This window comes from Penicillium cosmopolitanum (genome assembly GCF_028827165.1).
Source record: "Penicillium cosmopolitanum strain IBT 29677 chromosome Unknown utg000009l:1.0-9042332.0:1.0-9050551.0, whole genome shotgun sequence".
NCBI classification, from domain to species: Eukaryota; Fungi; Ascomycota; class Eurotiomycetes; order Eurotiales; family Aspergillaceae; genus Penicillium; species Penicillium cosmopolitanum.
In genome coordinates this window covers 1,266,537-1,279,485 of record NW_026622679.1, presented here as the reverse complement: position 1 = coordinate 1,279,485, position 12,949 = coordinate 1,266,537, and the positions used below count along the sequence as shown (strand labels likewise).

Here is a 12,949-nt window from a genome sequence, read left to right as displayed (position 1 = left end):
GCATACTCCGTTAGTTAGACCGACCTACTCCAGGGCGATCACTTCCCGGCGCTGCCCAATTATGGGGACCAAAAGTGTTTGGTCCACTCACAGGTACAGGACAGGAACAGGCATACTGTACACAGACACAGACACAAACACAGCACATACACAGATGACCGCAAACCAGTCATTTCTACACCGGACCGCCACTGATGTTATATGACCTGAGGCCACGCGGAAATGGCGGATGTCACCATGTGGGCGATCCACCCATGATGAGGAGTTTCAGGGAAATGTTGCAAGGTGGTGGATACGGACCTGGACCGAGATAAGATGGCCAAGTGCATTTTGCAGTTAACTCTATAGTTTGATTAAGTGGTGGGGGTAGGCAAGTGGAATGGGAATGGTACAGAGGGTACATTGTAGACTGCAGACGGGGCGGTGAGGAGATGCTTGTACTGTGTATACTGCAGTCTACTGCACTATAGATGCAGTAGATCTAGTATAATATGTGTCTATAGTACGAGTACTATAGAATAGAGGAACTCAGACCTAGGGTATACACTCTACGTGGTACTCAACATACTGCAGAGACTGCTATATCATCATGATCATATTGAATGCATGTCCTCTGTACTCTGTACTCTGTACTCTGTATACTCCGATTTCCGGCTGAAAGGAAGTTTCCCCCACCGCCAAAAAAAAAGTGCACGGTGACTGATCGTACAGTGTAGATCCGAGTACACAACAACCTCCTTTTTCCTTCAGGGCCCGCCTTTTCTTTTCTTTAAACAGGCACGCTTCTGCTCTCTTCTCCTCCTCATCTTCAATCCTCCTCCCCCCTTTTTTTTCTCTCTGCATTTCGTTGTGCCGCTTTGTCTATCCTTTGTACTTCGTGCTCCGATTCCTTCTACCCCTCCCCCACCATGGCTGCTCGTCCCCAAAACATTGGTATCAAGGCCATTGAGGTCTACTTCCCCACTCAGGTTCGTTCCTCTTTCTTTGATTCCAATTGCAAGCACTTGGGGTTTCCTCCGTTTTTTTCGTTCAAGACTAACCATACCACCTTCCACAGTGCGTCGACCAGGTTGAGCTTGAGAAGCACGATGGCGTCAGTGCCGGAAAGTACACCATTGGTCTCGGCCAGACCAAGATGAGCTTCTGCGATGACCGTGAGGGTGAGTTTTCTTTCTCTGCTAGCAATTGTTTAAGATGCACTCCACAAAGAACCCATCAAGCTAACCTCTGGTTCTCCTCGCAGACATCTACTCAATGTCCCTGACCACCCTCGCCAACATGATGAAGAAGTACGACGTGGACCCCAAGTCCATTGGTCGCCTCGAGGTCGGCACTGAGACTCTCTTGGACAAGTCCAAGTCTGTCAAGTCCGTCCTGATGCAGCTGTTTGCCCCCTACGGCAACACCAACATCGAGGGTATTGACACCGTCAACGCCTGCTACGGTGGTACCAACGCCGTCTTCAACAGCATCAACTGGCTCGAGTCCTCCGCCTGGGACGGCCGTGATGCCATTGTCGTCTGTGGTGATATTGCCCTGTACGCCGCTGGTGCTGCCCGCCCTACCGGTGGTGCTGGCTGTGTCGCCATGCTGATCGGCCCTGACGCCCCTATTGTTTTCGAGCCCGGTCTGCGTGCCTCCTACATCACCCACGCCTACGACTTCTACAAGCCCGACCTCACCAGCGAGTACCCCGTCGTTGACGGTCACTTCTCCCTCCGCTGCTACACCGAGGCCGTCGATGCCTGCTACAAGGCCTACGGCACCCGCGAGCAGACCCTGAAGGCCATCCAGAACGGCACCAACGGTGCCACCGAGTCCAAGACCGGCATTGACCGTTTCGACTATATCCTGTACCACGCCCCTACCTGCAAGCTGGTCCAGAAGTCTTTCGCCCGCATGCTCTACAACGACTTCCTGGCCAACCCCGCCGACCCCGCCTTCGCCGAGGTCGCCCCCTGAGCTCCGTGACATTGACTACACTGCCTCTCTGACCGACAAGGCTGTCGAGAAGACCTTCATGGCTCTGACCAAGAAGCGCTTCGCCGAGCGTGTGCAGCCCGGTCTTCAGGTTGCGACTCTGTGCGGTAACATGTACACTGCTACCGTCTACGCCGGTATTGCCAGCTTGCTCAGCCACGTTGAGTTCTCCCCAACGAGCCCAAGCGCATCGGTCTTTTCAGCTACGGTTCCGGCCTGGCTAGCTCCCTGTTCAGTGCCAACATCGTTGGTGACGTTTCTCACATCGTCAAGAACCTGGACCTGAAGAACCGCCTGGAGAACCGCACTGTCCTGGACCCCCAGGCTTACGATGACATGTGCAAGCTGCGTGAGCACGCCCACCTGCAGAAGAACTTCAAGCCTTCCGGCAAGACCGAGACCCTGCAGTCTGGTACCTACTACCTCACCGAGGTTGACGACATGTTCCGTCGCAAGTACGAGGTTAAGGCTTAAACGGTGTAAAAAATTCTTTATTTTCGCCATTTCTTTTACCGTTGGACATCATGACCTTTTTTTTTAGACGGTTCCAGAAAAGATTCCCCCAAAGCGTTTCGTGATGATTTTGCGGCCTGATAGAGCACGCAAGGAAAGGGGAAAAAAACTCACCCTTGCGTATTTTTCCTTTCTTTTTCTTCTCTCACATTTCTTCTGCGCTATGTTTTTAATTCCTCCCTTATTTACTGGGATGGATGTGACGAAATAGGCTGGCTACTACAGTACTAAGTAATGATATGACATGTGTGTATGCACAAAATCCTTCTTAATTTTTGTCCTTTCTTCTTCTTCCTCTTTGTCTCGGATCGCTTGCTTGCTTTTCTGAAACGTATAATTAGCTGCTAATTATGGGACATTTCCCAAGTCTCAGGAACCGGGCGCTATGTGTGACGCCGATCGCCCGGCGCGTAGTCGAACTACGCACATCTCTGTAAGCGCCGAGAGACATCACACTTCACCTTCACACCTCACACTTCCATTTCCCCCATGAACTTCTCCATCTTTCCCCACTACCTTTCCCCCCTGCTTCCAATGCACCCCAGTACTCGCCGAGCTATTTTTATCCTGCTGCCAGCTAACCGCCCATTTCCCACCATGGCGATTCCTGAAGCACGCCGCTTTCCCAAGGAGCATGCGCCTCCAACAGGTGAGGCCGCTAATTACCTAGGAAATGTGACCTAATTGTTGCTGAATTTAGAAGCGTTCGCTCTTCTTGCAGCATGCTAGTCCCAAGAAGGGATCTGAAGAATGACATCGAAGCTGTTGCAAAATATAGCAACACTTTAACGCGCGACTGTCCGCTGAAACCACACTATGCCCAGACGGAGTCCCTGATGGAGGTTTCAGTGTCCCCTGTCGCGCGACTTCAGGCACAATAGTCGGCAGTTTCGCGTTTCATCGCGTGGAAGCTCCTCTAGATCGGAGACTAGGATCCCAAAAAAAGAATAGGAGCCTCCGTTGGCGTCCCTATGGACTCCTTCTCCATGTTTCAGGTTATTCTGATCGCCTTGGGTTCGTCAGTGGGCCCTGGTCTTAAGATATGCTCCCATGCTTGGCTTGTTTGAGCCTGCTGATCGTTTAACATTTAATATCCAAACGTTCTCCTTCTACGTCGTGTCTCTGTTTCTTCAAGTGGACGGTCTTCAATATTGAACGGCCTACTCGGTCTTTACATTGGTCATCGCCATTGACTTACATTCGTTATCACGACATATCCCAACAACATGGCTGTCGAGATGTCAAACAAGCAGGGTCGTCGTCCTCCAACCATGTCGCTGGAGTACGCTCGCTACCAGCCGACAACACCGCCAGAGCTTCCTCTTGAGGAATGCATCGGCTCGGCTCATAGCCGCAACGCATCCAATTCATCTATATATTCGAGTGAATCCTCGCCTTGGTCTACTATTACTGGCAACACAAGTCCTACCACATCACCAACTCGTCATCATCATGGCCCGGCTCTCTTGCCGAAGATTCGGCCTCAAGATGTGGTGATCGAACCTGTCTCTGCAGGTGGACCTCTGCGCCACCGTCGAGTCTTGTCCAACACACGAAACCCTCCGGGATTTGTCCCGTATCCAAGCAGGCCCCCAGTTCAACGAAATAGGGCAGGTTCCAATAACCAAGCTCCCTTGGCTTCTCCGATCTCCCCAATTATCACTACTGGCCATGGAAGCTCTTCCGCCTTATCGTCTCCGGTGACAATCACCTCTTCAAGCAAGCGAAAAGCCGGTGGAGGGCATTCTCGCTCTGTCTCTACTTCCAGCATCGATGAAGCTACGCTGAGCCGTTATGGCTATCCCACTTATCGCCAACTTCCCAAATTTGTACCGCAGATGCAGTCACAGACGACCCCCTGCACTCCATGCACACCGGTTACTCCTGTAACACCAAACATTGTTGTGTATTCGTCATATCCTCAGGGTCCACCAAAGTCCGAAGCACCTCAGCGGAGCCCTGTGCGCCCACTTCATCCATTGACGGTTCCAACACCGCAGTACAGCTATAAGCAGACTTCTTCAGCCCAGCAATCTCCGAAACCTCTACCTAGTCCCCAGCAGGAACTTATCTCGCCCTCAACCAACCTGATGTCGTACCTAACTTCTCCTACTCAAGCAATCAATCTTGTTCGCAATGTGAGCGTTGTCCCAACTCGTGGTATGCACGATTATTTCTGGTGGGATATTCGCAATCTCCGCAGCTGGACATCATTTTCACTGGCTACATTCGATTCAATTCACGGACTCACCCAGCTTTTAAAGACGGAAATTCCGGCAAATCTTGCTCCCCCGGTTGCAGTGGCCCCTTCGCGCCTGGCCCCTGAGTCTGAGCCCGGTCTTGTCAGCCTTATTCGCGACCTATATGCGCCACGCGTTAATGCTGCCCTAAAAGTCTCCCAGGGCCCAGATCACCTCCAATTATATGCAGCACCAGATATGAGACACACCGGCCACAAGAACCACGGCCATCCTCATTTTCTGGCAAACTATACCAATGATACAGACCACACAAGCGCCGGTCTTCCCCGCGGACGACTTGTTGGTATCGTTAAGAGCTTCGACCGCTGGAACACGGGAATGCGCAACGAGGCACCCCACCGTCGTGTGGAGTACTTGAACGGCCTAGCCCATTTACAGAGATGCATGCGCGAGCACTCCTGCCGGTATGGCTTTATAATAACCGAAATAGAACTAGTCTGCGTCCGGGCAGGCTGCGATATGGGCGGCGACATTCCATACTTCGGCTTCCTCGAAATAGCCGCTTCAATCCCACTCAAAACCGCGGCTACGCAGCAGCCAGCCACACGCGAAGCACCACCCCTAGCAACGCCCATCAGCGCACGATCATTCTCATCATCTTCCCATGCATCGTCATCATCGATCAATTCCCGCCAGCAGTCTCCAGAATCAGAGTTTGATGATGGATTCTCCTCAACGCCCATGACAGCGAGCCTAGCATTATACTTCCTGCTCATGCTGTCAAAATCACAACCGCTTCCCGACCAACCATCTGCCCACCTCAACGTTGGCGGACCGGGAGCTTTGACACGGCAGATTATCCTGCCCGAAGCGAAAGATAAATGGATTCCCGAGCCTCAGATCGGTGAGCGTCGCGATGCTAAACGCGTGCGTGGATGGGTCTGGCCTCAGGATGCTTGGCATCGTCGGGAGGGTGGTGGTGTTCCTCGATCGAGGAATGCAGACGGTAAGAAGAAATGGCATAAATAGGTATCGGTGTATGGAGTTGGTTGAAATAGGCGTTTGGGTTTTGGTGTTGATGATGAGCATTACGAGTGTTATGATTTTCCTTGACTTCTTCTTCTCATCTTTTGGTTTGGCACTTTTCGGTTTTATTTATTTCTTTTTCTTGAGTATTCCTTTATATCACATTTTATCTGCGAGGCGGGGGTCCTATTTTGGCTGTTTTTTCTGCGTTGTTATTCCCCCTTTGTGTTTTTCTATAGTAATGTAATTTGCTTTTCAAATACCTTTTCTTTTCTCCAAGTTTTCTACTCAGGCAATTTCTGATTAGAATCTCTTATTCATCCCATGTTCTACTTTTAAGCTCCGAGTCTCATTATGTCATTACTGACAAGTGAAGGACGGAAGGAACTCCTAAGGTCCCCATTCACCCCCGAAAGACCCCACAAGCTGATATGATCAGCATGTACCGTTGTGGAGAAGTCTTCTTTCCATTTTGAACTGCTGATTGTATCAAATCCCAAGTACCTTGGGAAGAGTACCTCGGTGGCCGCGTATCATGAGGACATTGCAGAAGGGATTAGGGCAGTGCGTGTTATTTAAGAAATTGTCTCCTAGATCTGAATTAATTTTGAGTGATGATCTTCTTTTTGTTCCAAAAAACAAGAAAAGTCAATTAATACCTATTGTTACTTGCTCGCCGCACGCCCAAAAGATGCACGCCTCATCTTTCGAAAACGAGATCCGCGATGTCATTATCATCGGCGCTGGGCCTTGTGGATTGGGCGTCGCTGCCCGCTTACAAGAAGAAACGCCCTCGGCAATGTTCACGGATGAAGAGCACCAGCGATATCATTGGATTAAAAAGCATACGGGGAGGATGAAGCTTGTCCAGGCGGGACACAGCAAGTTGAATGGGGTACGGGCGGAGAAATGGAATGCAGCGAAGAAATGTCCCTGCGATATTAAGCAGGGAGAACATAATCAGAATATGAATGAACGCCGAGGATCAATCGATTCGGTATCGTCTGTGCCTTCGCTTTCGTCTTCTACTGCCTCCTCCGATTCGACATATTCCACTCTTGTTCTCGACGGCACGGGCGATAAATGGATGCAACGATGGAATAATGCTTTCCGTACTTTGGAAATAAAGCAGCTACGCAGTCCGATGTTCTTTCATCCGGACCCCGGTGATCGGGATGGTATGCTGGCCTATACACAAGAGGTGGGGCGGGAGAGTGATCTGTGGGAAATTTCTGGTTGTGTTGGGAAAGAAATGAGCAAGCATAAGAAGAAGAAGAGAAGACAAGGTGGAAAGCAGCAGTGAGATTTGCAAACAGCAACCCTTGTCGAAAATCGGATCGAGTGGCTAACATATAGTGTTTCTTATGTTGACAGGTCCATCGGAGGCGAGATCGACGAAAGAGACCGCAAAGACTACTACTCCCCATCTACGGATCTCTTCACAGACTACTGCAACTCCATCATCGACAGATATAATCTTGATGGACAAGGTCAGATCTTAAAGCAGGAGATCACCGGGATCACATACGATTTCCTCCCCGAGCGTGGGGATGTACCGGTATCAAACTCGAAGATATTCACTCTTACTTCCTCAACCGGCCAAAAGTTCTATAGCAAAGCCGTAGTGCTTGCGATAGGAGCCGGTGGAGCGGGTATATCCAAAATACTCCCTTGGAAGCCATCGACAGAGGAAGAAGGTGCCTCGGCATGCTGCCACAGTATGGAAATTAAGACTTTCCCAAGTCCGAATGTGAAGAATAAGATCCGGCGCCGACAGCAAACCAATGTGGTGGTTGTGGGAGGTGGATTTTCCTCAGCGCAGATCGTCGATATGGCTATTCGGAAGGGAGTGACCAAGGTGTGGTTCTTGATGCGTTCTGATATGAAGGGTGAGTATTAGTGTGCCCGCGGAGAATTCTTGAATCGTGCATTTAAGGTTCAACCCATGGATTTTTCTACCAGTAGTAGTAGTGGTGCTACTACTACTAGTATCGGTGATATTCACATGCTAACATAAATTCCAACTAGTCAAGCATTTCGACATCAGTCTACCCTGGATGGGAAAATATAAGAACTGGGAAAAAGCAGCATTTTGGTCTGCTGACACTGACGAGGGTAAGAAGATAACGACTCAACTCCTTCTTCCACCAAGGGATAATAATCATCTGACCTCATTTGTATAGAGCGCCTGGAAATGATCAAGGTGGCCCGAAATGGTGGTAGCATCACGCCCCGCTACACTCGGATCGTGAAGCAGCATGCCGCGCATCACCGCGCGTCGATCCATCCGCGTACGGTAATTAGCTCGCATAAGTTTAATGCAGAGACGCAGACTTGGAGCTTGGTTACCGATCCACCGATCCCGGAGCTGCCCCCGATCGACTACATCTATTTTGCGACAGGGGCAGGCGCCGATATCCGCCAAATGTCCTTACTGAGTGATATGAATGCCCAATACCCAATCGAAGTTAAAGAAGGACTGCCCTGTTTGACGGATGATCTCATGTGGCGAGAAGACGTACCTTTGTTCATGACGGGAAGAATGGCAGGGCTCCGATTAGGGCCCGGAGCTCCGAATCTCGAAGGCGCGAGACTTGGTGCGGAGCGGATCGCCTGGGGCCTGGAGGAGATTCTGGAGAAGAAGCAAGAGGTTGGGGAGCAGTGCGAGGGGTTCTGTGGGCTGGGTAATCGGTATGCCTCGCTGGTTGGTGATGACAGCACGGAGGAGTAAACTAGGGCTATCTTCCTTATCCTCCACTAGGGAACGGGGGTTGGTTACGATCCGCTGATCGCTGGGCACAATCTGGATGTGGGACAGCTCGGCCAGCAGTTTCTCATGTAATGCAATGCGATTAAGCTCATTGTGTCACTCATATCAGCGTCAAGCTCCTAGGAAAAACCGGTCCATCCATTCCTCCCTTCATTCCCGAAGCTCTGAGAAATCACCGGTTCATCCCCGCCACGCTGGTCTCTGCACCGGCGAAAAAGATTGTAAAAGAATGTGGAGAAGAATCCCTTGTTCGGTAGATAGTCGGTCGAGATTTGCAGGAGCTATAAAGCTTAATGTGAAGCCTGGTTTGCGACTTCAGGGAATTTTTGTATCGAAATAATTCGAGCTGCGCGCGCCGGCTGTCGAATCGCGCGGGGAAATTTGCAAAAAGAAAACGCCATCATGGAGCCGACCAAGGAGTCAGAGTCGCCTATTGAGGCGTTGAAGGTTCTTCCGAATAATACGCATCAGAATTGGTTGAAGGATCGGGGATTGCGGAAGCTCAACACCGGGATCGCACTTATGTTCGCGTCGTCTGCTGGAACGGGCTATAATGGAAGTTTGATCAATGGATTGCTGGTGCTGCCTGAATGTAAGCTTCAAGTTGTGAAATCTAGGGGAAGCAAATCGGGGCAAGAAGAACCGTGCTAAGGATCTTACTACATTTTATAGTTAAGAGTGCAATCATTCATGGCCTCACGCCGAGTATCATTGGCCTGATCATTGCCGCCACCTCCCTGGGCGCCTTTATCTCATTTATCCCGGCATCCTATATCGCTGATAGATTTGGCCGGAAGGTGTGCGTTGGGATTGGATCTTGCCTGGTGATAATTGCATCTGTGATTCAAGTCGGTGTCAAAAGCCACTGGCTATTTTTCGGCATGCGAGTTTTGGCCGGCGTAGGTGTGGGCACTGCACAAACCGCTGCTCCCTTGTTGGCAACCGAGATTGCCCATCCAAGACAAAGACAAACAGCTACAGCTCTATACAATGCGTGCTGGTGCATGGGATCAATTGCATCGGCAGGTATTACCTTTGCAACATTGTCAATGTCCGGCAGCTGGTCCTGGCGGATTCCTTGCCTTCTGCAAGCAATGTATCCTCTTACTCAGCTGATCGGTCTCTTTATTGTGCCCGAGAGCCCGCGTTGGCTGATATCAAAGAGCAGAAAGGATGAAGCTTTTGTGATATTGGCAAAATACCATGCAAATGGTAGCATGGATGATGAATTGGTTCTGCACGAATACGAGCAGATTTGCAACACTATACATGCAGAGAACGCAACTCCTAGCCACTGGAGCTCTTTTTTTGCCAGTAAAGGAGAATTCCACCGCCTGGGCATCTGTGTGCTAGTCGGACTCATGCAGGAGTGGGCTGGAAATGGTACGAGTCTCTCACAAATTCACAAGGAATGTCTTCGCTAACCACTAACAGGTATCATCTCTTACTATCTGGCTCCTATTTTGAATTCTGTTGGAATTTCGCGAGCCTCCGACCAAGCGGCTGTCAACACCGGCTTGCAAGTATGGAACTTGATTCTTTCTTCTACAGGAGCTGTGGCATCCGAGAAGTATGGCAGACGATTTATGTGGCTGCTTGGTACGGCTATTATGTTGCTGTTCCTGTCCGGAACCACTATAGTCTCGGGACTGTTTATGGAGATGAACATCAAAGCTGCAGGACTGGCTATGGTACCGATGCTTTTCCTGTTCTTCAGTGGTTTTGATCTCGCATACTCCCCCCTTTTCATCGCGTACCCGGCGGAAATTCTTCCATTCCAGCTTCGTGCCAAAGGCATGGCAGTGACATTGATGACGGATGCTGCGGCCTGCTTTTTCAACCAGTATGTTAATCCGGTGGCATTTATGGCGCTGCAGTGGAAGTACTATATTGTGTATGTGGGATGCCTGGTTTTCTTTTTGGCGATGGTGTACTTCTTCTTCCGAGAGACGAAGGGTCGGTCTCTTGAAGAGGTGGCGAGGATCTTTGATCGTGATTGCAAACCTACTACCACCGTGGAGGAAATTGACGGGAAGAGCAGCGAGGATGAGAAAAAGTGATTGTAGGGGGAGTCATTTATGTAGTCTTAAATAGTCTCAAATAGTACAAACGATGTGTTCCTGTATCTTCGAGTCGATTACCTTTGATGACCTGCAACTGCGATCTCGGTCAATTCGTAGTTAGTGTGTCTATGGCTTTTTCAATACGAACTTGAATGCAAGCCACTCTGCTCTCCGCGTTGGCCAGGGGCGAGTAGAGTAAACTGTAAGGGTATACTTGCGTGTACTTTTGTATACAAGCCCGTGCGGCCAATCAGACGGCGGGCGATGCTGCTGATACCGCCAGCTCCCCGCAATGCAACCTCCCCCCCACCAAAAGGACTGCAACCTCGCGCGGCTCTTCAGCAGCCCATCAAGCTCTATAAAAGGGGGTCCAGGTCAGCTTCGGTGGAGACAGCAGCACCTGAAGGAAATAAACCGCCAAAAGGTTTGACAAAAACCACCTCCCTGCATCACAGCCCAACATCATGAAAGAGCCTCAACTTCCACCTCCCGATATTCCCAGCGAATCAGCAAATGGGCAAACTGGGAGACCAACACGATTTCTCGTCATTGGCGCTGGCTCTCGAGGAAATGCCTACGCTGGCGCTGTGACAAAGGCAACGCCAGGTACCATCCACGCCGTCGCCGAGCCCCATCCATTCAAGCGGCGCGAGTTCGGAAGAAACTATATCTGGGGTACTCAGGGCAGCTCAAGCGAGGGTCAAGAATTCGCCGATTGGCGTGAATGGGTGAAGTGGGAAATTTCCCGACGAGAGCAGGCTAGTAAATCTAGCAATGGAAATGGCCATGGTGCCCCCACAGCTTCGGGTACAACAGGTCCTCTAGGCGTGGATGGGGTCTTTATCTGTACTCTTGACGAAACACACGTTGAGATTGTTCAAGCTATTGCGCCCCTGAACTTGCATATTCTCTGTGAAAAACCGCTCGCTCTTTCACTGCAAGATTGCTTGACTGTCTACCGAACTCTCCAGCCACCCGAGGGTGAGACGCAGAAGCCCCGATCTCCATCCACCATCTTCTCCATCGGCCACGTATTGAGATACAGTCCGCACAATACTCTCCTACGCAAACTACTACTTACAGACCAGGTAATTGGCGATATTGTCTCGCTTGAACACTGCGAGCCAGTGGGCTGGTGGCATTTCTCGCACAGCTATGTTCGCGGTAATTGGCGACGAGCCACTGCTCTCGGCGATGGCTCTCTACTCACAAAGTCCTGTCACGACATCGACTTCATCCTGTGGCTTCTTTGCTCGCCGCCTTCGCTGGAAACAGCGCATGCATCGGGCTACGAGCCACATTTCCCGCGCTCGATCTCCTCGTTCGGATCCCTGACGCAATTCCGAAAGGCGCGTAAACCGGCCGCGGCGAAGGATGCGACAAATTGTCTTTCTTGTCCCGCTGAGCCTGATTGCAAATATAGCGCGCGGAAGATTTATAATGATCGCCATCTGGCGAAGGGTCATACGGCCTGGCCGGTTGATATTGTTAGCCCCGACATTGAAGATGTGTTTAAGGAGAATGGTCCCAAAGCTGCGGAGGTTCATTTGCTCTCACGACTGGAAGAGAATTACGACGTTGCTGCTGATGCAGATTCCACGATCGCGGCGCGGCCCTGGTATGGACGCTGTGTCTACGAAGCTGATAACAATGTATGTGATGATCAAGTTGTTACGCTTGCTTGGGACGATGAGGGCAAGGCACCTGGGCGTCTTGCGAAGACGGCGACGTTCCATATGATCGCTCCTACAGAACAGCAGTGCCAACGTCGGGGACGTGTCTATGGAACCTCTGGCGAGATTGAATACGATAGTAATAAGATTTCAATCTACGATTTTGCGACTGCGAAGACGACGACCATCGATGTGCCCAAGCCACCGCCGGACCAGAAAGAGTCTCATGGAGGTGGAGATTATGGTCTTGCGAGGCAATTTGTGAATGCAATTGAGGCAGTAGTGAATGATGGTTTGGATGTCGAGACAGCACAGGCCCGGTTTGTTGGGTGTACATTGGAAGAGGCGGTTATGAGCCATGCTGTTGTATTCGCAGCCGAAGAGGCGCGGAGAGAAGAGACTGTTGTCAAGTGGAAGGACTGGTGGCGAATGAAATTGGCGGCATCGGCTAAAGCTTGGACAGCATGATGGAAGTCTTTACCTTTGGAGATAGGTTCTATCCCATAATGATGCGATGAAGCCATGATTGTGATATTTAATGCATTTTTGAAAGGGATTGGCTACATTCGAAAATTGAAACGTGGAGTTGCCAAACGCGCTGGGAATGAACATAATATTACTAGAATGGAATATCCCTTATTGTATTTCATAAGTGGCTTTCGTTTTCGTCCGTCGTGTCTTCTCGTTAAGAGGAGTCGTGATGCCCATCCAGCGGGTCACAAG

The 12,949-nt window shown here is 50.5% G+C and overlaps 6 protein-coding genes across 6 annotated transcripts; all 6 read left to right on the top strand.

Moving 5' to 3' along the window:
- Positions 1 to 908: 908 nt before the first annotated feature.
- Positions 909 to 2,454, top strand: erg13 (hydroxymethylglutaryl-CoA synthase; the record flags this gene model as incomplete). The annotated part of the gene is made up of 5 exons (XM_056633209.1): positions 909 to 968; positions 1,058 to 1,160; positions 1,244 to 1,950; positions 2,003 to 2,117; positions 2,147 to 2,454. The coding sequence occupies 5 exons, from the start codon at positions 909 to 911 to the stop codon at positions 2,452 to 2,454; spliced, it is 1,293 nt and encodes a 430-aa protein (XP_056483829.1).
- A 636-nt stretch (positions 2,455 to 3,090) lies between these two features.
- Positions 3,091 to 3,374, top strand: N7509_008571 (uncharacterized protein; the record flags this gene model as incomplete). Its single annotated transcript, XM_056633208.1, has 2 exons — positions 3,091 to 3,142; positions 3,223 to 3,374. 2 exons carry the CDS (start codon positions 3,091 to 3,093, stop codon positions 3,372 to 3,374), a joined length of 204 nt encoding a protein of 67 aa, XP_056483828.1.
- A 345-nt stretch (positions 3,375 to 3,719) lies between these two features.
- N7509_008570 (uncharacterized protein) lies at positions 3,720 to 5,723 on the top strand (the record flags this gene model as incomplete). Its single annotated transcript, XM_056633207.1, has 1 exon — positions 3,720 to 5,723. One exon carries the CDS (start codon positions 3,720 to 3,722, stop codon positions 5,721 to 5,723), a length of 2,004 nt encoding a protein of 667 aa, XP_056483827.1.
- A 688-nt stretch (positions 5,724 to 6,411) lies between these two features.
- On the top strand, positions 6,412 to 8,451 carry N7509_008569 (FAD binding domain protein; the record flags this gene model as incomplete). Its single annotated transcript, XM_056633206.1, has 4 exons — positions 6,412 to 7,019; positions 7,077 to 7,609; positions 7,749 to 7,835; positions 7,904 to 8,451. 4 exons carry the CDS (start codon positions 6,412 to 6,414, stop codon positions 8,449 to 8,451), a joined length of 1,776 nt encoding a protein of 591 aa, XP_056483826.1.
- Positions 8,452 to 8,892: 441 nt separating this feature from the next.
- N7509_008568 (uncharacterized protein) lies at positions 8,893 to 10,550 on the top strand (the record flags this gene model as incomplete). Its single annotated transcript, XM_056633205.1, has 3 exons — positions 8,893 to 9,082; positions 9,163 to 9,873; positions 9,925 to 10,550. The coding sequence occupies 3 exons, from the start codon at positions 8,893 to 8,895 to the stop codon at positions 10,548 to 10,550; spliced, it is 1,527 nt and encodes a 508-aa protein (XP_056483825.1).
- A 467-nt stretch (positions 10,551 to 11,017) lies between these two features.
- On the top strand, positions 11,018 to 12,694 carry N7509_008567 (Gfo/Idh/MocA family protein; the record flags this gene model as incomplete). Its single annotated transcript, XM_056633204.1, has 1 exon — positions 11,018 to 12,694. The coding sequence occupies one exon, from the start codon at positions 11,018 to 11,020 to the stop codon at positions 12,692 to 12,694; it is 1,677 nt and encodes a 558-aa protein (XP_056483824.1).
- Positions 12,695 to 12,949: the final 255 nt, after the last annotated feature.